Here is a 26,179-nt window from a genome sequence, read left to right as displayed (position 1 = left end):
CGCCCGAAGTATTAACAAACACCTAAACCGTCAACCCCACATCGCAAAATAATACAGTTATTAACCCCTAAACCGCAAACAACACAATTAAAATATTAACCCCTTAACTGCCAACCCCTCACATTGCAATAAACCTAAATAACCATATTAACCCCTAAACCAACAAACCCTCACATTGCAATAAACCTAATTGACCTATTAACCCCTGAACCGCCAACCCCCCACATCGCAGTTAACCTATTAACTCCTAAACCAAACTAAAACACCCCACAATGTAAATAACTAATTTAATTACTAAGCCCCCTAACCTAACACCCCCTAAATTAACCCCAATACTAAGTTACACTTAAATAAAACCTCACATTAAATTACAAAAAAATTATCTAAATTTACAAAAAAAATAAGTCTAACGTTACAGAAAAAAAAAAAAATAACATTTTAAAAAATAAAAAAATATGCCTAATCCCTATGAATATAAAAAAGCCCCCCCCCCCCAAAATAAAATCACCCCCTAATCTAAACTACCAATAACCCTTAAAAGGGCTTTTTGTAGGGCATTGCGCTAAGTTAAACAGCTCTTTTACCTCTAAAATATACTAAGTCCCCCCTAACAGTAAAAAACCCCCACCCACCTAACCCCCCCAAATTATAAAACCTAACACTAAAAAAAATCTCTAAACTACCCATTGCCCCTAAAGGGGCATTTGTATGGGCATTGCCCTTAAAAGGGCATTCAGCTCTTTTACTGCCCTTAAAAGGGCAATCAGCTTTTTTTAAGCCCAAAAAAACCCTAATCTAAAAAACAAAACACCCTAAAAATTTAAATAAAAAAGCCTATACCTAAGCCCCAAATATTCACTGTTCCTGAAGTCCGGCGGAGAAGGTCTTTTTCCGGACGGATACATCATCTTCTATCTTCATCCGGAGTGGAGGTGTGCGGGTGCTGTGTTCACGATGCCTGGATCTTAAGCGGTGGTTCTCGTCGTTGTCGGTTCTCGTCGGCGTGGAGACTCCTCTTCATGCGATCGTCCATCGCACACTGAAGATTGATACAAGGTACCCCATATTTATTGGGGTACCTTGCATTCCTGTTGGCTGAAATTTTGAAATCAGGCTAAAGGATGAGAGCTGCTGAAATCTTATTGGCTGGTTTGAACAGCCAATAGGATTTCAATAGCTCTAATCCTATTGACAGGTTTCAAAATTCCAGCCAATAGGAATGCAAGGTACCCCAAATTGATTGCAGTACCTTGCATTCAATCTTCAGTCTACGACGGACATCGGATGAAGAGCCTCTATGCCGCAGAGCACCGCCACTGAGGATCCAGGAATCAGGAACACAGCTCCGCACCTCTGCTCCACGCCACCTTCACTCTGGATGAAGATAGAAGATGATGGATCCGTCTGGAGAAGACCTTCTCCGCCTGACTTCAGTAACAGTAAGTACCTATCTGGAAGTTAGGTTTAGGCTTTTTTTTTTAGATTAAGGTGTTTTTGGGCTTGAAAAAGAGCTTATTGCCTTTTTAAGGGCAGTAAAAGAGCTGAATGCTCTTTTAAGGGCAATGCCCATACAAATGCCCCTTTAGGGGCAATGGGAAGTTTAGTTTTTTTTAGTATTAGTTTTTTTATTTTGGGGGGTTTGGTGGGTGTTTTTTTACTGTTAGGGGGGACTTAGTATTTTTTAGAGGTAAAAGAGCTGTTTAACTTAGGGCAATGCCCTACAAAAGGCCCTTTTAAGGGCTATTGGTAGTTTAGTATTAGATTAGGAGGTGTTTTTATTTTGGGGGGGATTTTTTATTTTTATAGGGGTATTAGTTTAGGTTTACATTTTTTATTTTGGATAGCTTTGTTTATTTTTTTCTGTAATTTTACTTTTTTTTATTTTTTGTAACTTTAGCTTGGGGTTTTTATGTTTTAAACATAGACTGCCCTCTAGGCAGGCTTTTTCGCCTAGTACATATATATTTATATTTTGCTGCCCATCGCAGCGCAACTTACACCCTTCGCTGCACTAGGTTTTCAGCCTTGTCTCACGGCATGAGAACGAGGCTCCCATTGGAGCCTATGGAAGCATGCTCTTGTGTGCGCAAAGCTTCCGTGCATTGCGCTCAACTTGTAATACCAGCGCACAGTTGCATGCGCTGGTATTACTGAAGAGGAGCGCAAATATCGTGCTCGCATAAGCATTTTTTTGCATGACACTCATAATCTGGCCCTTAATATGTAACATTTATGTGTTTGCCATACATTATTGCTGCAATGTTATCATTTAGTAGTTTCACTAATTCAATATTGGTTTATATGATTACAATTTGAATTTTATGCTTTATTGGATAGATATTTTTATTTTCTTATTCATATTATATAGATTAATTATATCTAATGTTTTTCTTATGAAAAATAAAGGTATTAGAGATTGCTAGAATAAACCAGTAGCCCAAATTAACAGAGCAGATATTCTGCACTGAAATTTGTACATGTCAAAACCCAGTGCAACAATATTTACATGAATCCAATTCACTAGTACCACTACTGGACACCTCACACCTGTCACACAAACAATGGGGGGCCCGTTCACCTCATCCTTTGTGCACAGTCTCTGACTAAAGTGACTGTTGTTCCCACGAGGTTCCCCTGCTGCCTATGGATATTCCTACAATTCTCTGAATTATACTCTTCAAAGCAATGTCTTTGTAGAGTATAAAGTGTTAAATGACCTCTGCTAACAACGGGCACAGGTGGTACTACTGCATCTCGTGTATTCTGCATTAAGAGGGGACGAAATTCCCTGAAGATTAAATTGGAAATATCCTGAAAAGACCTTTACAAATAAAGCATTTCTAGAAGCATTTATTCTAAGAGAAGTAGTGTTAAATATTAAAAAGTTATGTATATATATTTACATATATATATATATATATATATATATATAAAAATAAAGTGTTAAAGGAATACAAAATCTTCCCTTTGACAAAATATGTCTTTTGATTAGTAATGTAGCTTAATATATTGGGTTTATCCTTAGATAATAGTTCTGGGTGATATGTAAAAAGGGGGGAGGTAGTAATGGAAAAATGTGTTTGTAGTACAAGCTGCACAGAACTCATTGCACACAGGCAGATGGTGCACAGGGGAGGGCAGTGCAGGTCACACTCAGCATTTGGAGGTGGCAGTGAAATATAATGTCTGGTTGGTTTAAGTTGCAAAGTGACTGCTGTCTATAAAGAGTATTAACAGCTAGAGTCGATTTCTGAAAAAAATAAAACTTGAAAAAAGTGAAGCGAAACTGTAATAAATTAATTTCTAGATAAACATTTTGTGCAGTAAAAATACATATAACAATTTAGTTAAGCAATATTAGGAGGATGAAAAGTCATTAGAAAGAGAGCAATATTTAATATATTAATATATATATAAGAGAGCAATATTTAATATTTAACATCAAGGTGTAACCCTTGGGCTTTGTAGAAATTTTTGATAAACATTTGATAATTATCTACATGAGCGACGCATTTTAACTTTGTTCCTTTAGAAACAGGTGTGTGATTTAGTGTGAAATATGTACAGGACCAAAGTAACTGAAGGAGGAGTAGTGTGGCACATCAGTGAAACTGAGCCATATAGGTAGGGTAAAGCAGAAAATATAGCAGGAATTATGTATTTACTTTCATATGGTTATTGTAATTGTTACTTACATCACTAATACTTCCATGACAAAAATGCTTTACAGTAGTATATTTCTATACTACTTTATCTTGTAGTGATTGTCTGGTGTTAGTGTAACAAATTGCCTCAGTTCTGCATTAATGTTTCAATTCGGTCCATACCCACAATGTATGCTAAAATACTTTACCAATTTTCTATTCATTTAAGTTACAGACATTATGAAACACCCATATTTTATTGATTGGTGTAAGAGTGCACTGCCTAACAAATACATATCTTGTGCCCTTTTTCGTCTTCTTAAATTACATTTTTTTTAATTTTACTTTAAGCAAATAAAGTCATATTTCTTAGATTGTTTAAAGGTATTTTGCTGGTTTTCTTTTTTTGTTTTTTTCATTTTAACAAATGTTACGGAATGCTGCAGGCAAATTAATACTTAAACACATTTAAACAATTTGTACGGAGATTATTATTCCATAATACCCTTCAAATTAACACAATATGGCCACTGTAGCTTCAGGAGATCTGATGTTGCTTTCTTCTGACTCTCTTTAAAGTATTTTTGATCTGTACAAATCATTTCACTGTTAACCCATTTTCAACCACAAGGAGATACAACTTGCTGAAAACTTAAATCTTAAGCAAAAAAATGTTAGTCATTTGCATGCTGATTTGTATCATTAATACTTCAATTTCAAGCAAATAAATTTGCATTAGTTCTGCTCTGATTATATCTCATCTTTACTTCTAGATTACTTTTGTAATGCTTTTTCTACTGAAGGCAAGTTACAGTGTAAGCAAGACTGCCACTGCTTGGTTTGGTTTTCAATTTGTATATATTAGAGTCAGACTAAATATATGTCCATTTAAAAGCTATCCATAACCTGTTTAACCTTTTTTGTTGTTGTTGTTAAACCAGATTTTGAACTCCTTTACTTGTAAGAATACTTATGTTATTACAAGTAATTTACCTTTACACTTGGGTAAACTGCTGTAACTGGCTCGCAGGACAGGAGCTGGTGCATTTCCTGATAAGGACTAATGGAGTTTTTCCCCAGTAGGTGCCAGTTACAGCAGTTTACCCAAGTCAGTGTACTGGTTGCAAGTCTCAACAGTTAATTTCCAAACCTTATATTGTCAGTGAATACGATTATTGTATAACTGGTCAAGCAGTATCAAATATAGAGAAGATAAAATAAGAAAGAATTCCTCATTGTACGTGTTTTAAATCCTTATATTGGTTACATGTACTAAAAGAAAGATATTACTCCATATGAAAATAAGCCATAGGTTAATTTTAGCAGCAAAATGTGAGAAGGTACCAGTGTTTAATATAGCGTTTTCCAACCATTGCTAGAGACAGACTCATGCAGTTATACCTTGCTTTGTTACAGCAAAAAACCCTCTCATGAAGAGCTGATATAATGCTCTGTAATCCCTTCATAGCTGACAAATTGACCTAAAATGATATGTCAAGTGGTGCTGGATACCTGAGTAGACAATGTGGCGTTGAAGCTTATACAGATTACACAGCATTTGTAAAGTGTCACATTCCAGTTACCTCTGTCCCTTTGTAAAGAGTTCTTTTGGAGAGTTATTTTCCAAATGCATCTGAAAGACCTGAAATACCATCTACCAATGCTCCATTGTTCCTTTCCATACGTAAAGGATTTGGTCGTTTCTGTTTTGTTCTGTTTTATGGATCAGCATAACCTTGCCATGTATGTGCTAATATGTCTGTTTAGATATAATGAATCTACCGCAGGCATTTTTGTTCCTAAAACCATTACTATTTAAAAAACAAAAGTATAATGAATATAATATTTGTTGAATTTAAATTATTCTTAATACATAAAATGTACCAATTACAATAGGTTTAGGTATTATTTTTATATTTCTTTATTAAAATATGAATATTGTCTTCATTAAATAAATGCTGTTGAAAGTGCAGTTCTGTTAAATGAATTTGCAATGTGTTTTGTCTTGTGGAATTTAAAAAAAGATATATTTTTATGCCTACACAAATAAAGAATAAATAATTATTTTAATGACATTTGTACAGTCTGTAAAAAAGGAAATAGATTTTACTTTTGCAAGGACAGCAAAAGTGCACTAGATTTGGCAAAAAGATTGTTTATAAGTCACACAACTGAATGCGTTATGAAAGAATTTTGTAACCAATTTATTGGCTGATACCACAAAAATATAGATTAAAGGAAAATTATTTTGTCACTGAATACTGCATGTGAATATGTCTTGATCCTACTTCACCAGACATATACATTTGTGAAAAATTTTGGAAAACATTACTGCACCTTATGAGAAAGTGGAATAATATTTAAATAATTCACTTTGGTGTGGATATAAGTATATTTTCACCATCATAAAACATACTAGAAACTTAAACACAGTTAAGAAAAAATGTTATAGAATATGTAAAAAAATAAATAAAAAGAAACAATAGCTGCAAAAAGTACAAATGTCAAAAACTTCATCACAGTTTAGAATATTATAAAATATTTTTAAAAGGTAAAGATCTTATATAAATTTGAATTTTTTTTTGTTTTACAGATTGGTACACAAATCTATACATTTTTCTTTTAGTTCAATAAAAATTTTTTGTTATTTTGTTTAGTCATAAGGTTTGCTGTATTTTAGTGAATTATTTCAATATTAAAAAAATCCATAAAGAGCACTAAGCATTACACCTATAAAAGCCAAGAAACATTTTAGAAATATCTTTCAGACTCATAGACCGCATAATACATTTTTTATGAATTTAAATTAAATTTTCTACATTAAAAAGCTATTTACAAGAATTGATTAACCTTAATCGTAATTGCTCATTATATCAATATTTTATTTTTAATCTTGTAGTATAAGGGCATGGTTTAAAAAGTATCTTGAAAAATAATGCAATTATGAATAAAATATTTGTTAATTTTATGCAAATCCAAACAACTTTGTTAACATTAAAGTTGCTGTTGTGCTATATTTATTTAGGTTAAATGTAGTGGTTTATTTGCAAAGCAAGTTTAGGCCCTAAAACTATATCATTTTTTACCATTAAAAAGTACATTTGTAAAACTGGGGTCTTTAACATAAAAGATAATTTTCCATGTATCAATTTAAAAAAACCATTAATTTATAGGAAAGAAGGATTAAACCACTTAAACATGTGCAATAACCTAATATGTGTAAACTGAAGAGGGCTGGAAAATTGTATTAAAAAAAAAAAATCAAGCATTGCTTTTGATTTCAATATTCTAACAATATAAAGGTACCTTTGAACCAAGTACAATATTGAAATCTACCTCTTTTTCTTTAATTTTTAAATTTTGCTGATTTGATTTAATAATTTGCTTTAGCCATTGTATTGTAATTAAACTTGTTATAAAACAAGACATTATTTTTACCATAAACTGTTGTTTTATCACAATGTATAATTTATACAGCAATACCATTTTTATTCTAGCATTGCCATGGTAATCATGAGTCTTATTTGATGAGTTTATTATTTTTCTTTCAACAAAAGGGAAAATAAATAATAAAAAGCAGGCTGTATCATTTGCCTGCATGTAGTGTTTTTATTACTTTGTGTTCTCTTTTAAATAGACTCAAACAATGTTGTTTCTTCACTCCTGCTTCACATTTAACCTATTTAATAGCATAGGGTCCTGAAGCTTCTCTGCCACTGAAGGGGTTCATTCCAGCTATCAACCCCTTTCTGCCAGCTAGACAATAAAGTTAAAAATGGGAGTCCTTTTTGTTTGCTTTAAAACAGAACTGATTATTTGTATTCTTTTTTAACTGCACTGAATTGAGTCAAGGCTGCATTTATCCTTCCATGCAGCTTGAGCACAAGGAAAGGATTCATGCTGCTCTGGAGTACCGGGGATAAAAAAAGAAAGCTATTACAGTAATTATTTGTTATTATTTAATGTGTAGTCCGGGAGGCATTCTCCATCTTTGAATGTTTGACACATTTTGCGTGAACATCTGTTGTTGATTCATGTTTCTGCTGTTATTAATCTTCTTCTAGGTAAGCAGGTGATTCATCCGAGCCAGATTCCTATTGTCCAGGAACAGTTTACTCCAAGCACTGACAAAATAAAATGGGCCCATGAATTGATTTCTGCTTTTCAAGAGCACCAAAGATTAGGAAAGGTACAAAATGAATCTTAGTCTTCTGTGTCCTATTGTAGATTCAAATGTCCATTAGTTACTTGGTGTCTTTAACATAAATATGATTATGAACAACAAACTTCATATTACCATACATAATACTAGTAAGGAAACGGTTTCCTCCTTTGATTTTATTGGATTTTCCCAATCTTTATAGTTTTTTCCATCTCCCAGCTATCCTTCCTTCCATTGTCCATTACAAATTTCCATCCCTTTATATACCCTTCAATGCACATATTCTGTTCACTTTCATTGATCTTTCTCTCTTCTTCCATTTTGATTTTTTTTTCTTTCCTTCTCTCCACCACACCTATGCTTTTTATTTCCCCTTTCTGTCTTGATTGCTACCCACACATTCTTTATTAGATACAATGGGTAGATATCTATTTATGGCTCAGTTTTTTTCTTTCCTGAACAGAAGGCATGCTGTTAACTTGTGTTATTCTTTACCAAAATCAGCAGCGTATTCATCTTGCAAAATTGAAATCAAGTCAAATTGGCAAAAACACTTCAGATTGTTAGCTATATTAATCCTGTGTTATGCTGGGTCAGGATTCAATGGCCATATAATTCTTTTTAATTGTAATTATTAAGAAGTAACACTATTCTGAATAGCGATTTGGAGACCAGAAATCTGGATATGCAAAAAAACAAATTAACACTGGAATATGGTTGTTCCTAATTTAGTGCATCATTGAGTCTCGCGTTTCCCGCACTGTGGGTTTCTGCTATGTAAATATTGCAGTGGTGATGCACAATCTGTCTTCACTTTGTGCCAGTAATACTTAAATTAGGTGTCGCCTGAAGGAAGATTTTATGCCAGTTGTAGAATTGTCTGTTAATTATCTCTTAGGTTATTTGAAATAATCCAGTTTGCCTCTTGTTACAAATGAGGAAAATGTTGTATTGTAATGTATCTACATTATAGTGTACCTAAAGTCTTACCTCATACCTTAAAATGATTAAATAGAAATTGCTGTGAAATGTGTATCTACATGCTGTGTATGGTAATTAGTTGCATATGGGGTTTGCTTTCCAAAGAAAGATACTCAACAGAATATCTGCTTGCATTGACTAACAGTTTTGTTCTTTACAAAGCTTTAAATGCACGTTTTTCTAGTTTTATAATTTTCTATCATTTTATGAGAATCACAATTTAAACTTCATCTGTAATTTTCTTTGTACAATGTGTAAATGCTTTCCGGCCTTATTAGAGAACTTTACTAACAACAGGAATGCATTGCAATTCTCACTTGAGCTCGGAAGATTGAGATGATTTTAGCTGGTTGTAGATGCTTGACAAAGGATACACAGTGCTGGGTAACTCATCTGAGCCTTATTGCAAGGCTAATGCAGAAAAGTCAGGAAACAAGGTCTTTAGCGTCTGAAAGTCACAAAAACATAAAATATAAACCCTGAAGATAAATTATTTTACTGCAACTTACAAGTTTAAGGTTTTTGGATAAAATATTCTATATATTTATTTTTTTTGCATTTCGGTTTCATTTTTGTCCTTGTCATACACAACAATATGATGTCAGTAGATTTGAGATATTTTAAATAATAGAGCAATTGTATACCTTTATTTGTGCATGTATGTATGTGTTTGTTTATGCATATATTTTACGTGTGTGTGTGTTTGTGTATGCTATTTAAACTTATTAACAGTGATAACAAACACGTTTTTTGGTTCTTGTTTTTTTTTTGTGCTTTTTTTTTACAAGCTTAATAACACGAACAGACGAGGTAAATTGTTTAGATAAGTTTAACAAGCAGGATTATTTTTTAGAAACACAAGAAATCCATCTCAGCCCCCCACAAGAAAGACCAGTCAATGGCACCAGATTAGGTTGTCCTGTTTTCTTGTTTAAAAAAAAAAAAGGAACCTTTTTCCATAAGTCCATTTTTTGAACAATCGTATTTCAACACAAGATTTATACCTTGTAGGGCAAAACTTAACATATAAGAGTATATAAATAAAAATATATTTAAATGGTTCATTAAGATTGTAAAGCCCAAGGAGGGAAAGAGCAGCATTGAGACGTCGGAGGAGGTTCATTTAAGGGGAATTGCATGTCATAAAAGAAGTCCATTAATGTTTAACCTTGAGGCAGCTTCAATAAATATGTCTCCATCAAGATTGCACTCTCTCCAACAGACTATTGCCTTCTGCACCTTCTGAAGCAGTTTGTAGTTTTATCTTAAACGTTTTATGCAGCATGTAAAGGATTTAATCTACTAAAATAGCTACATTATAATCCTCTGAAAAGTGAGATACAAACACTGGCTAGGATTATGTTTTGTTGTGAAATTATGAGCAATGCAGTAATTTTAGGTCACTTTTGAAGGTCCAAGTAGATTTTCTGCATCTCTTCCCAAAAAAGGGAATTTCATTCTACTAGTTCTATGGAATTAATTACAGATTCTTACATTCTAATAGTGCAATGTATCACCTTAGTAAAAAAAAAAAAAAAAAAAACTAAGCTTCCTAAACTATTAAGAATAATACACACTCTATAAAGCAACCATTATTATTTATTTATTTATAAAGGATGCTCAAATTTCATCACAAATGCCTGAATAAGCTACCAAGGAAGTAGAAATAATAGTGGCACTGAAAATATAGCAATATGCAATAGTACAAGATTATACAATCTAGATCTAGTCAAAATTAGCAATGTCTTGAAAGAGAGCTACAGGATCTATGCGATACTCAAGCTCCTATTTTATCCCAAAAGGAGGAAAAGTTTCTCAACTAAATAAATAAAACAAAATTAAACATAAAATTAAACATAAGATAAACTAAACATGATAGTACCCCAGAGAGGATTACTCCTCCTCTAAGTGGCTAGGACCTTAAGAACTCAATCACGAACAACTATTATAATTCTAGTGAAAGAGAAAGAGAGAAGTAAAGAAAGGAATGAGTGAGAGAGATTGTCAATACCTTTAGGAAGATTAGGCATTGACGGGTGGATATCCCCAACTTCCTGCCAGAACCAAGGTCGCCCCCTAATCAGAGGCATCAAAATTATTGTAGTTAGGGAGCAGACAGACACCATCTACCATGTAGGTTTTCGCTAAGCATAAATAGAGAATGTTGGAAGGGGCACAAAATTCTGTTCTTTAACTGTACTGGGATAAGTAAGAGGAACGGTTCCCATTTGTGACAGAACATTTTAATCCCACATCAAGTGAATTAGATCTGGGGCAGAGGATGAGCATATATTACAAATATCTTGTGCTCCTGGAACCCATTTTGAGCGTAATTTGGGTGTAAAATATGCATGGTGTAAGAATTTTGTATAGGTTTCCCTCAGGTATGAGGATTGGGTCGCTTCTTTAACCCTGGCAAAGCTATATATTAGGTGTTATAGTGTAATGGGTAGATCCCAAAACCCCTGCCATTTAGTCAGGATGTTTTGTAAGGAGTGCAGTTTGTGATGTGTCGTTATCAACCTATACACTTTCAAGAGTGGGATCCTTGTTTGGTTAAAGTGCAAAGTTTGTCTACATGTGTTGTGAGGCCAGAAGACAGGAGAGACCTATGTGGTGACGATATTGAAAATAAGCAAATTTCTGAGTATTAAGTAAAGTATATTGTTCCTGAATATCTGTGAAAGGGAGAATTCGAAGGGCAGCAGGGTTTAATAATTGTGCCACAGAGGTTAACCCCTGGTGTTCCCAGTATTGAAAGGCCCTTGTAGTGAACCCAGTTATGAAGTTAGGATTTCCTTAAATGGGTAAGTACTTAATGATTTTAAACTCTATGCTCCACATTCTGCAAACTTTGTCCCAGCCTCTCAAGGGAAAAGCAATTATTATTTTAAAACCTAACAATATTCTCATGAGTTAACCACACAAAAAAAAAATTAGATATCAACAAACAAAAAGATGCATTATGTTTTACAGTTGGCATAATATTCTTTGAAGACAGTGGCAATATTTTTACTGATACTATGTGTGTTGCTATTATTATCTTAGATTTTGTATATATGGTTCTTATGATTTTTACTTTTAATGCCCTTGCGAGAAGACTGCAGGCTTTATTGACAGTCTAGAATATATAGAGTGCATTCCTGTTTCTGATTCTGATGATCAGGAGTACTACCAGGGATGCAAAGGTCGCAACTGGGACTGGGCCCGGGAGTTCCACCCCTCAGGGGGCCCCAAAAGCTTCAGCACAAAAACAAAAATTTCACATCATGATTCCCAGTCCCACCTTGCAAGGCTGCCACCTGGATGAGGAGTGCGAGTGTGGGCACTGGGCAGGGCTGGCTCTCGGCGGGTGAAGAGCACTCAGCCTTGCACTATAGCCTTTCTGTGTACAACTTTGATCTTCCAGCACAAGCCTTGTGCTGGAAGATCAGAGTCACACACAACCAGGCTATAGCACAATGCTGTGCAAAGATCATCCGTGCCTGTCACACAGGGGGACCCAACCATCCCCAGAATTCAGAAGTCACAGGCATCGCACAGCAGCGACATGAAGAACTTTCAGCAGTCAATTGCAGCAGCTAGACAAGTAGTGAGTTGCTTGTGAGTACATTTTACTTGGAATAAGTGTAAGTTAGGGAGCGCTAAAAGCTCAGGGGTTAATGGAAATGAACGTATAGACACTATTCATCTAAAACAAGGGATATTTATTGTTCTAATAATATAAAAATATATAGTCTTTATATATAGAGAACAATGCTATAATCAAAATAAGAGACGTCTCCCTGTAATAAAAAACAAATAAAAACTCTATAAAATTAGCAGCAGTTGTCATAAATCTCCTTAACAAGATGAGTAAGGAATATGGACATGCATATAAATATATACAGAATACAATACAATAAACCTTAATGCGGCATATAGGACACAATGCCACCTTTTAATAGTCGTGATAAAAAGTTCACTTGTATTGTATAGCGGATGTTTCAATCTTGATTCTTTTATATCCCAAGAGAAACAAAGAAGCAATTTGGTTAGTTTATAATAACAGATGCTGACTCTTTGTTTAAGTGTATACAGTTCAAAGAGTAGGGCTGCTCGTTGATGTGTGTGTAACCAATAAAATAATCGGTGTTCTAGTGTTCCGTTCACAGCAGAACTTACCGGATTTACCGGGATCTTCAGACACTACGTGTGTCACAGGTACAAGTATGCTGTAGGAATCCTCCGGTGGCGGTTTTGGATTTGTAGCGTCTCCTCTGAACCCAGTGTGATTGCGGAATGGTTTCCTTCCCTTACCTCCACTCAACTGGTTCCGGATCAGCTGTTCAGTTGCACGCTCCTGAGTGTGGATAGAAAGCAAACGGCCGTTTTAAATCCCCGTACTTGATTAACTTCAAGATCATGCAGGGAAGGTTTTATTTCACAAATTCCGTATTCAATGGTCAAGTTTAGTGGAGAGTGGTCTGCAAATAACGTCAACGCGTTTCGCCCTAACAGGGGCTTTATCACAACACATAGGTTCCAGCAGTGCACTGCTACTGCTTCTGAGCCTTTTCAATAAAGAACCAAGAGAACAAATCAAATTAGATAATAGATTTAATTTGAAGTTTGTTTAAAATTGCATGCTCTATCTAAAACATGAAAGTTTAATTTTGGCATTATTAAGTTGGGAAAAAAAAGATATGTATCAAATTCACATTTTTTGGGGGGTGGGGGCCCTTCTTAGATTCTTGCACCTGGGCCCTGTGGTTTTTAGTTACACCCCTGCTGATGATGTTCAAAAATAAAGGGCCAGATTACAAGTGAATCGCTAAATTTTCGCAAATTTGCATGTTTTTAGGTGTGCAATAATTAACCAGCTATTACAAGTGACTGGTTATCGCTACCACGAGCTTGCGGTAACAATTAGCGCTCCGAAAATTAACCAGAGATTTGATCTCTGGTTAATTTTCTAAAACTGCCCCAAATGCCCTCAAAATAAAGGCATTGGCAGTTTTGGGGCTTTAAAGTGAGCGGTCTATGGGAACTGTGTGTTCCCTGTAAATATATATGTATATGATTATACACAAATATATTTATGTGTTAATATGTGTATATACACATATTAACACATAAATATATAAAATTGCTGCGCTACCTATCCTGTTCGTTGCGGGAGTTTTCATGCCGTGTGTCACAGCATGAGAATGAGACTCTTATTTGAGCCTATGGAAGCGCTCTCTCATGAGCACATTGTTTCCTAGCAATGCGAACGCTACCTCGCGTTTGCATTGCTTTAAACTTGTAATACCAGCACACATTAACTTGCGTTGGTATTACTAAGTGGATTGCTAATAGAAAATGATATTTAGGGCTCCACTTGTAATCTGGCCCAAAATGTGCAGTCCCTAAACAGGTATTGCCTAGATCTAAGTTATTAGGTGTTGCCATATTCTAGATCTTAACCGTTTCATCATTCATCCAAAATACTGGTCCAAACAGAAGTCATAGATAATCAGATAAACTGCAAAAACAGGCCTATAGTTCAATCAAAACAACATGCCAAATACTTTTTGAATGACAATGGGCAGCAATTGTGTTCCTAATTGTAAATTCTCACAAGCCTTTTTACACTTATATCTTATAGCTAGTGTGGTATCTTTGGCTTCTTAAAGGCACTCATAGCCACCAAATGGTCAATGGTGGGATTTCACCTAGAAACTAAGGCAGAAATTAATCTGAAAATATCCTCAAAGAAATAATCTGCCATGAGTATTGAAAAATGTTTCCTTATAATATTACATACTGTAGTTAATTAAAGTCACTGTAAGTAGTGATAAATAGGAACTGAAGTTTCTGGGGTTTTTTGTTTCCTAGAAGTTCATTGATCAATAGACAAAATGTGTAGATCCATTGATACTAATTAATTAAAATATCTTCTACAATATCTTTATAGTAACCACTGTAAATTAGGGATGCACCGATAACGATACTAGTATCGGTATCTGTACCGATACCAAGTATTTGCATGAGTACTTGTACTCGTGCAAATGCACCGATACTTAAACCGATACCTCTACTTCCTACCCATATGCTATCTTGTGGCGTTTTTTCAAACTGCATGTTCCCATTGCATTTTAAACTGGAGTGGAGACTAAACTAAAAATTGTTTACTACTGTTCTGACAATACAAATTGCTCTTATTTGTATTATTGTAGTAGAGATCACTGTACCTGATTCAGACAAACCCCTGAAGTACTGGGCAGTTAATAAACAGATTTACAGCTCTGGCAAAAATGGCCCAAAAATATCTTTCTGCCCCATGCAGTAGTGTGGAAAGTGAAAGACTTAGAGTCGAACCTCCATACAAATGTCAGATTGATATTATATAACAGCCCTACAACCCAATTGTATCACCCCTTTAAATGTAATATTTTATTGTAATATTTTTTATTTATAAACCTGTTAAGTGAACTTTTTTATTATTTCATAATGTCTTTTCAATTACAGCCCTTTATAATTATAAAGAAGGAATCTTAAATAATTAGTCTGTATTGTGCTTGGTAAACTGTCACATGACATTAAAAAAAAAAGTATCGGTAATTGGTATCGGCGAGTATTTGAAAACAAGTATCGGTACTTGTACTCAGTCATAAAAAAATGGTATCGGTGCAACCCTACTGTAAATAATAGATTTTTCAATAATAAACTTTCACCTATTTCCTATATAAGTTATCAGAGTGAATAGCACTTTGCGTCAACACAGCGTTCTCTAAAGAGGTATGTCTAAATAGCCAATCTTAAATTTGTGTGTGACATAAGTAAATTTAAGAGACAAATCTTTCACATTAAGAAAATCAATAAAGCTGCCGTCCAAGAAAAGATCATCTATGTTTTGAACAAAAATAGCCTTGCAAAAAAAGGTGAATCAGTTCCAACCAACCCATGGTTTCTCTGTTCATGTAAAGAATGAGCTTCACAATTATGATTACCACAATTTTTAGGGTAAATGGCAGTGTGGTACAATTTGCATAATGGCATATTTCTCCTGGTTGCTGGAAGCTATTCATGTACTATCTTGAAACCTTGCAGTAATAGTACTTACAGGAGTGAATTTGTGAATTGTAGGCACCTCCAGTAGCTCTACCTAGGTTGTAACATAGTCAGCTATAGTGTGCAATTTAAAGCGACAGTCTACACAAGAATTGTTATTGTTTTAAAAGATAGATAATCCCTTTATTACGCATTCACTAAATTTGCATAACCAACACAGTTATATTATTACGCTTTTTACCTCTTTGATTACCTTGTATCTAAGCCTCTGCAAACTGCCCCCTTATTTCAGTTCTTTTGACAGACTTGCATCTTAGCCAATCAGTGCTGACTCTTAGGTAACTTTACGTTTGTGAGCACAGTGTTATCTATATGACACACATGAATTAACAACCTCTAGTGCTGAAAACTGTTAAAATGCATTCTTATAAGAGGCAGCCTTTAAGGTCTTAAAAAAATTAGCATGAACCTCCTAGGTTTAGCTTTCTACTAAGAATACCAAGAGAACAAAGCAAAATTGGTGATAAAAGTAAATTGGAAAGTTGTTTAAAATGACATGCCCTATCTGAATCATGAAAGTTTATTTTGGACTAGACTGTCCCTTTAAGGCTGTGTGTCTTGATGTTAAATATATAAGTGCCTCAGAGTGGTGTGTGTGTGTGGCCTCTCCGTAAGAAAGCTTCCAATATCCTATTATGTGGGTGTGTTACCTTGAGTGAGTTGGCTTTCTTAGACTGACACTGCAACTGTGTCTCTCTGGAGTTGATTGAATGATGTGTGTATGCAGCGTTATAAGCATGGCAGGAAAGATCCAGGTGTCTATAAAGACAGTTTGAGCTACAGAGTTCCACCTAACATGTATTATTGTTCCCTTAGTTCCCTTGCTTCTTCCACAGAGATATGAAACATTTAGGAATATGGACTAAAGTCTTTGAGGGGTGATGCACCACATTGAGATAATTAGGTTAATTTCTAGTGCTTTCTCAGACATTGAGGATTGTTCCATGTATTATAAAATATAGCACTGAAATAATATATATATATATTTTTTTTATTATTTTTGTAATAATGTTACAATTTGCATACATTCTGTGTAGACATAAATATTACAAGCTTTCTTCATATTTGGCTTTAACAATTAGTTAAAATAATATTTTTATTCTCCAGTCTAGACAAAGATAGATGTTGCAGAAGTCCCCTGTCAGTTGTCAATTTGGTGGCTGTATTTGAGTGTCATCTCTATTTTAAAGAAATTATTTGCCATTCAGGCTCCTTAGGTGAGTGGGACGTTTGAAGATGGAGCATAAAAATGAACACTACAATGATAATGATTTCCGTTAAAGTTTTGCAGACAGTCCACGGTTGCACTCCATGCAATCCTCAACTTTAAAACTTATAACCATCTCACTCAAAATGAAATATCCTTTCTTTCCTCTCTCCTACTTGTATTTACGTTCTTCATTCCTAAATACTTTTTAAATACTCTAAATGCTTGACTTCCTACCATGACTTTAATTTGCTAATAGTCTGAAGTCTGGCTTTTTCATATAACATTGAGGAGTTTATGGAATAGAAAGTGTAAATATGCAGACACACATGGTTCAACAACAATGTCATCAGAAATGACAAATGAAGGGAAATATGCACTTCACTCTGCGAGCTATGCCTAGGGATCTGCGTGATGTACAAGTTATAATGAGCCAATTAAAAGAATTATAAAGGGATGACATACACTATCTTAGATGTCTATTGAGAAAAGTATGTTTATCCCAGTCTTAGGTTTTTAGCAAATTGTGAGTTCAGCCATCTACTCTTATGGCATCTATACTTCTTATATTAAGTGTAGGCAAGGTCCTGTATGATCTGCTGATCTCTCTGATCTCTGCATTCTGTTGTTGGAACTAATGTGTCTAAATGCTCTCAGACAGATCACTACATGAACATTTCTTGTGGGCTAGTCAAATAGCAGGTTTTCCTGCAGGGCTTGAGCCTGAAGCCAAATGAGTGTAGATCTGCCAGAGCCTATAGTTGAGACCTTAGCACAGTTTGTTTTAGGTCTGTTAATGATGCTTGGGACTATCTTACAGAATGGGTCTTCAGTATGGGTGCACAGCTTTCCAGGGGTCACATAGCAGTTCAGCACTGCACTCAAGAGAACTAACACTAGGCTTTTTTGATGTGAGGGAGTAGGACAACTATTTATGGAGCACAGATCTTTATTAAAACTAAATGTAGTAAAACGGTGGGTTTAGTTAGTACAGGGTGATCAAGAGCTTTTTAGCCATTTTTGCATGACATCAAAAGGAGAACATTGGTGGTGTTTTACACCTATAACTTAAGGTTGACGGACATTAGATGCATTCGACATTTTCTGCCAATCCAATGAGTTGTGCCATGCAATAACATTGTTAATTCTGTTTTCAAAATAATATCGTCTAAAAGAATATTGCAATAACTAATTTTGTGTTAAGCTGAAAAAGAAGCGTTAACCTGTCCTACCTGTTAACCCCTAAACCGAGGCCCTCCCGCATCGCAAACACTATAATAAAATTTTTAACTCCTAATCTGCCGCTCCGGACATCACTGCCACTATAATAAACATATTAACCCCTAAACTGCTGCACTCCCGCCTCGCAAACACTAGTTAAATATTATTAACCCCTAATCTGCCACCCCTAACATCGCCGCCACCTACATTATACTTATTAACCCCTAATCTGCTGCCCCAACATTGCCGCCACCTACATTATATTTATTAACCCCTAATCTGCTGCCCCCAACATCGCCGACACCTACCTACATTTATTAACCCCTAATCTGCCATCCCCAATGTCGCTGCTACTATATTGAATGCATTAACCCCTAAATCTAAGTCTAACCCTAACACCCCCTAACTTAAATATAATTTAAATAAATCTAAATAAAATTACTATAATTAACTAAATTATTCCTATTTAAAACTAAATACTTACCTATAAAATAAACCCTAAGCTAGCTACAATATAACTAATAGTTACATTGTATCTAGCTTTAGGTTTATTTTTATTTTAAAGGCAAGTTTGTATCTATTTTAACTAGGTAGAATAGTTACTAAATAGTTATTAACTATTTAATAACTACCTAGCTAAAATAAATACAAATTGACCTGTAAAATAAAACCTAACCTAAGTTACAATAACACCTAACACTTCACTACAATTAAATAAATTAACTAAATTAAATACATTAAATTAAATTAGCTAAGGGGGGTGTGTCCGGCCATCGACCAGGATGGCTGCTTTTTATTTGGCATAGAAGACGTGCAGATTTTTATTTTATCAGGAGATAAGTTCCTAATTGACCCTATGAAGCTATGAATTGAGACTGTCCTCTATCTATCTATCTATCTATCTATCGACAACAGTCATGAAGAAGAAGCAGCACCAGCCAAGTAGTATCAAACAGATTTATTCGTGCAGTATGCACAGTGAACAGCCAGACCCACAAATAGCTATTTGTGGGTCTGGCTGTTCACTGTGCATACTGCACGAATAAATCTGTTTGATACTACTTGGCTGGTGCTGCTTCTTCTTCATGACTGTATATTGTGTGGAATACAGTGCAGTATTCCTGAAGCGTGCACACCCGGTTGCTGTCTAGTGCTGGATTTTTGGTTGGTTGTGTTATCTATCGACAACAGGCAGCCTTATTTAGAGAAGGTACGCAGTGAAGGCCTTGAAGCGGCCTCTAACTATCTCTACCCCCCCATATTTCTGAAATTTCAGTCCTTCCAGCCGTTTGCGCTGATGAATGTTCAAAAGTGCCCTACTTCTTATATATAACTGGGCGATTGGACGCAGTGGAGCAAGTGTTTTTTGGATATACTTTTTGGTTTAGCTGGGAGAAGCATGTCTCTAGCTACATGGGTTATAGCTGAATTGAGTAGCCTCATGGACACTTTTCAAACCGCTATTCTGGATGCGTTGCAAGACGCAGCTGCTACATCTACCAACAATATCTTAGCTGGACAGCTGAAAAGAAAACCTACATGTCTATGCACGGGAGCAGCTCAGATCTGGGAACCGCATTGGCAATTTGCAGTTACGCTCTTTGGAGATACAGGGGAGCCCTTCCTACTACAAGAAGCAGAGCCAGATCAGCCCACAAAGAGTACGACTAAAGATCCGTCTGTTCGAGGTGAGAGGAGAGTTTGTATCGCCTCTGCTGCTCTGAGGGGAAAATGGAAACGGTTTACTACAAATGACTCGTGTGTGGAGATTTTAGTATTGGGCACACTAATTTGGTATGCAGCGTTATACAGCCTCAGTTGGGAGATCCTCTTGCCAAAGTTACTCTCTCAAGTGCTAAACTGATAGTAAGTTTGGAGATGGGCATTCCCTTGCGAGATCCTAGTATGTTAAGGGGGATCTGTGAGTTGTGCCAGAAGCCTGAGAATGGCACTAAACGTTACGCAGCTACACATTATCTCTTAATGTGGAGACTGGGGATCGGTTGAAGTACTTTCATTGTTATTGTACCAAGCTGTAGGATGGTTATATATCTCTTCACATTGAGTGCATTGAAGATATTCCCACTCTCACATGGCTGAACTTTTTGTGTTCCACTGTAGACATAAGACTATATGAAAGTTATTGGATAATTTTGTATGCAACGTTAATATTTTTTTTATTTTTTTTTACTGTTTACAGGTTTCTATTTGAAGTTTGCCCGCTTTTCTTTGTTTTTTGCTAGCAGGGATTTGGTTGATAGGGACAGAGTTTACAGGGCCTACTACAAGTTCCTTGAGAGATATATACTACTGAGATTATTTAGTTTGTATGCAACAAATTGAATACTGTAGATTCATTTAATAGGTTATTGGAAGGGGTCTTACCCTGTCTAAATAATTTATATTATACCAAGTCTCCTATTATGACTAGAATAGCTTTTAAGCTTCCAGGACAGTAAATATAGGAACAACACTGTGAAATTCCCAGAGTCCAATTACTTAGATCATGACAGTGTGCTGCCAGCGGCCGAGGTGGCACATTTGTCTAGTTCTGGGGATGTACTATGTTTGATTTAGAATTGGTAGGAGCAGTTTCTACACACATGTACAGGTATATGATTAACACTATATCATAGGTAAAATGAGAATATGGAAATGTTATGACAGTATGTGTGAGTTATATCTAATAGAACGATTAATGCCCTTAAGACCATTTTCATCTCAGCTAGAATATTATATATTCCTATGTTCTGACCCATGTTTGAAGCATGTTGACTAGATGCTTGGTTATTGCGGATATTGTATTAAACATATTCAAGAAGGCTATAATGCTTATAAGGTGCTTATATAATTGTATTTAATGTGACCTAGAGGTGCCTAATTCTGACCCTGCTCACATAGCCCCATGAGCTGATAACCATATTCATTATTTTTTTTTATAGTTGACTGTTGTCCATGCCTACTCCCACTATTCAGAGAGGTATCCTATGCCTCTATTGTTTATAATTCTTCCGCTGCTGATAATAGCCCTATACATTTGGTGTACATATATAGGATTTCAAGGCCCACAAGTGACTTAAATATTTGAAGTAGTAGGCATAGCATTGATTACTTATGACATATAATATTGTTGTATATATTACTGTTCTTATATATAATTTCATGTGACTCGGTTCGTTATAAGATATTAACTTAATTTCAAGGTCCAAAAGTGACCGTATGTAACATTAGAGCTCCTCTTCCTATTGATTTAAAGTACAAAGGCCCATGAGTGGTCTGCTTGTCTTGTTGAGGTGCTTTCATTTCCTACAAAAAATAGAAAATGAGGTTCCCATATGCATATTCAGTGTTTTGTACAAAAGTACTGTACTGTCTTTCTAATTATACGCTGTCATGTACATGGTAATCCAATTCTTTCTATATGAATGTAAAAGCTAAACAAATATTAATGTACCCAATGTATATATGCTACTGAACTTTTGTTTGTTTGCTATCTACATAACCTCAATAAAAATCTTTAAAAGAAAAAAAAAAAGAAGAAAAAAATTAAATTAGCTAAATCACACACAAAAAAACACTAAATTACAGAAAATAAAAACAAATTACAGATCTTTAAACTAATTACACCTAATCTAATAGAACTATCAAAATAAAAAGCCCCCCCCCCCCCAAATAAAAAAACCCTAGCCTAAACTATCAATAGCCCTTAAAAGGGCCTTTTGCAGGGCATTGCCCCAAAGAAATCAGCTCTTTTACCTGTAAAAAAAAATACAAACAACCCCCCAACAGTAAAACCCACCACCCACACAACCAACACCCCAAATAAAAGCCTAACTAAAAAAACCTAAGCTCCCGATTGCCCTGAAAAGGTCATTTGGATTGGCATTGCCTTTAAAAGGGCATTTAGCTCTATTGCAGGCCCAAAGCCCTAACCTAAAAAATAAACCCACCCAATACACCCTTAAAAAAATCCTAACACTAACCCCCGGAAATTCACTTACCGGGAGAAGTCTTCATCCAAGCAGCAAGATGTCCTCAAGGAAGCTGGCAGAAGTGGTCCTCCAGACGGGCAGAAGTCTTCATCCAGACGGCATCTTATATCTTCATCCTTCCAACGCGGAGCGGCTCCATCTTCAAGACATCCGGCGCGGAGCATCCTCTTCAAACGACGTTTTCTTCAGAATGAATATCACTTTAAGTGACGTCATCCAAGATGGCGTCCCTTAGATTCTGATTGACTGATAGAATTCTATCAGCCAATCGGAATTAAGGTAGAAAAAATCCTATTGGCTGATGCAATCAGCCAATAGGATTGAGCTGGAATTCTATTGGCTGTTCCAATCAGCCAATAAAATGCGAGCTCAATCCTATTGGCTGATTGGATCAGCCAATAGGATTGAAGTTCAATGGGGAGCTTAGTTTTTTTTTAGTTAGGCTTTTATTTGGGGGGGTTGTTTGTATTTTTTTTTACAGGTAAAAGAGTTGATTTCTTTGGGGCAATGCCCCGCAAAAGGCCCTTTTAAGGGCTATTGATAGTTTAGTTTAATCTAGGATTTTTTTTTTATTTTGGGGGGGCTTTTTTTATTTTGATAGGGCTATTAGATTAGGTGTAATTAGTTTAAATATCTGTAATTTGTCTTTTATTTTCTGTAATTTAGTGTTTGTTTGTTTTTGTGATTAAGATAATTTAATTTATTTAATTGTATTTAATTTAGTTAATTTATTTAATTGTAGTGTTAGGTGTTATTGTAACTTAGGTTAGATTTTATTTTACAGGTAAATTTGTATTTATATTTGCTAGGTAGTTATTAAATAGTTAATAACTATTTAATAACTATTCTTCCTAGTTAAAATAAATACAAACTTGCCTGTAAAATAAAAATAATCCCTAAGCTAGCTACAATGTAACTATTAGTGATATTGTAGCTAGCTTAGGGTTTATTTTATAGGTAAGTATTTATTTTTAAATAGGAATAATTTAGTTAATGATAGTAATTTTATTTAGATTTATTTAAATTATATTTAAGTTAGGAGGGGTTAGACTTAGATTTAGGGGTTAATACATTTAATATAGTGGTGGTGACGTTGGGGGTGGCAGATTAGGGGTTAATAAGTGTAGGTAGGTTGCGGCGACATTGGGGGCAGCAGATTAGGGGTTAATAAATATAATGTAGGTGGCGACGATGTTGGGGGCAGCAGATTAGGGGTTAATAAGTATAATGTAGGTGGTGGCGATGTCAGGGGCAGCAGATTAGGGGTTAATAAGTATAAGATTAGGGGTGTTTAGACTCGGGGTTCATGTTAGGGTGTTAGGTGTAAACATAAAATGTGTTTCCCCATAGGAATCAATGGGACTGCGTTACTGAGTTTTACGCTGCTTTTTTGCAGGTGTTAGACTTTTTCTCAGCCATCTCTCCTCATTGATGAAATCGTGCACGAGCTCGTACAACCAGCTCACCGCTCACTTAAGCAGCACTGGTATTGAAGTGCGGTATGGAGCACAATTTTGCTCAACACTCACTTCTTACCTTTTAACGCCCGGTTTGTAAAAACCTGTAATACCAGCGCTGTATGTAATTAAAAAACTGCACGGTAGCACCGCACAGCTCATAACGCAAAACTCGTAATCTGGCCGAATATCTTGATATTGCACTAACATTGCATATTAAAGGAACACTAAAGTCAAAAGTAAACTTTAATTATTCTGATAGAGCATGCAGTTTTAAAAGATTTTCCTCTTTGCATCCATTATCAAACCTTGCTTGTTCCTTTTATGCACACTTTCTTGGCACCAGCTACTACTGAGCATGTGCAAGAGTTCACAGTGTATACGTATATGAGTCTTTGATTGGCTGATGAATGTCACATGATATGGGGGCAGGCAAATTAAAGTATATTTTGAAAAAAATCTACTGCTCATTTAAAATTCATAGTGTTATTGCATTGTCTTTTTATTATGCATTTGTTAATTATGCAATTCTACTGTATTTATTGTTCCTTTAAAAACAATCAATAGTTTGACCTCTTCCTCACAACTGGAGCAAATCTAATCAATATGATGGAATTTACACATTATGGGCTCATGCAAACCTGCAACCACAAGTTAATAAGCAGTGACTGCAAGAAAACTGCTCACTAAGGGCGCAATCAAATATACGGCGCAGGTTTTGGGTCAAGCGTGGAAACCTGCGCCGCCCGTAATTTCACCTCGCACATCGGGGTATTGTATATATGGCGCCGGCATTTCCTAAGTGGCGTAAGTCGGATAAACTAGCGATGTCCAGAAATAAGTGTAAATACAAATTTCTGGAGTCGCTAGTGACTTACGGCACTTTAGAAACTGCCGGCGCCTAAGAAAAGTAAAGAAAATAACAAATCTCCTGTAAAAGTCTAACACGCCTCCCAAAAATAAGCCAGACACGTAAAACCCCTATATCCGCAATCCCCCCCTCTCATTACTAATATTAAATGTATTAACCCCTAGACCGACAACCCCCACAACGCAATATGCCTATTTAAACTATTAACCCCTATATCCGCCATAAAACCCACACCGCAAGTAATAACTAAATTATTAACCCCTAAACCGCCATAGCCCACAACGCAATTAACCTATTCAAGTATTAACCCCTAAACCGCCATAGCCCACATAGCCTATAAAATGTATTAACCCCTAATCTGCCGTCACTATAATAAAGTTATTAACCCCTAAACCTAAGTCTAACCCTAATACCCCCTAACTTAAATATTATTTAAATAAATCTAAATAATATTACTATTATTAACTAAATTATTCCTATTTAAAACTAAATACTTACCTATAAAATAAACCCTAAGATAGCTACAATATAATTAATAATTACATTGTAGCTATTTTAGGATTTATTTTTATTTTACAGGCAAGTTTGTATTTATTTTAACTAGGTACAATAGCTATTAAATAGTTAATAACTATTTAATAGCTACCTAGTTAAAATAACTACAAATTGACCTGTAAAATAAATCCTAACCTAAGTTACAATTACACCTAACACTACACTATCATTAAATAAATTAAATTAATTAACTACAATTACCTAAAATTAAATGCAATTAAATAAAATAAACTATAGTACAAAAACCCCCCACTAAATTACAGAAAATAAAAAAATTACAAATAGTTTAAACTAATTACACCTAATCTAAGCCCCCTAATAAAATAAAAAAGCCCCCCAAAATAATAACATTCCCTACCCTATACTAAATTACAAATAGCCCTTAAAAGGGCTTTTTGCGGGGCATTGCCCCAAAGTAATCAGCTCTTTTATCTGTAAAAAAAGAAATACAACCCCCCTCCAACATTAAAACCCACCACCCACACACCCAACCTTACTCTAAAACCCACCCAATCCCCCCTTAAAAAAACCTAACACTAACCCCTTGAAGACCACCCTACCTTGAGCCGTCTTCACTCAGCCGGGCAGAAGTCTTCATCCGATCCGGGCAGAAGAGGTCCTCCACCCGGGCAGAAGTCTTCATCCGATCCAGGCAGAAGAGGTCCTCCAGCCGGGCAGAAGTCTTCATCCAAGCGCCATCTTCTATCTTCTTCCATCCGATGAGGAGCGGCTCCATCTTGAAGACATCCGACGCGGAGCATCCTTCCTGGCCGACGACTAACCAACGAATGAAGGTTCCTTTAAACAACGTCATCCAAGATGGCGTCCCTTCAATTCCGATTGGCTGATAGAATTCTATCAGCCAATCGGAATTAAGGTAGGAAAAATTCTATTGGCTGATGCAATCAGCCAATAGGCTTGAGCTTGCATTCTATTGGCTGATTGGAACAGCCAATAGAATGCGAGGTTAATCCTATTGGCTGATTGGATCAGC

The 26,179-nt window shown here is 35.5% G+C and overlaps 1 protein-coding gene across 1 annotated transcript in view; it reads left to right on the top strand.

Moving 5' to 3' along the window:
* The window catches only part of CLYBL (citramalyl-CoA lyase), a 1,241,399-nt gene that overhangs the window by 1,135,381 nt on the left and 79,839 nt on the right, over window positions 1–26,179 (top strand). Inside the window, exon 8 of the mRNA XM_053707813.1 lies at window positions 7,709–7,833. Within this exon, the coding sequence (XP_053563788.1) occupies window positions 7,709–7,833 (125 nt within the window). The remainder of the gene's footprint in view (window positions 1–7,708; window positions 7,834–26,179) is intronic.

Source organism: Bombina bombina, chromosome 3, assembly GCF_027579735.1.
Source record: "Bombina bombina isolate aBomBom1 chromosome 3, aBomBom1.pri, whole genome shotgun sequence".
Classification (NCBI taxonomy): Eukaryota; Metazoa; Chordata; class Amphibia; order Anura; family Bombinatoridae; genus Bombina; species Bombina bombina.
This window is presented reverse-complemented; position numbering and strand designations above follow the sequence as displayed.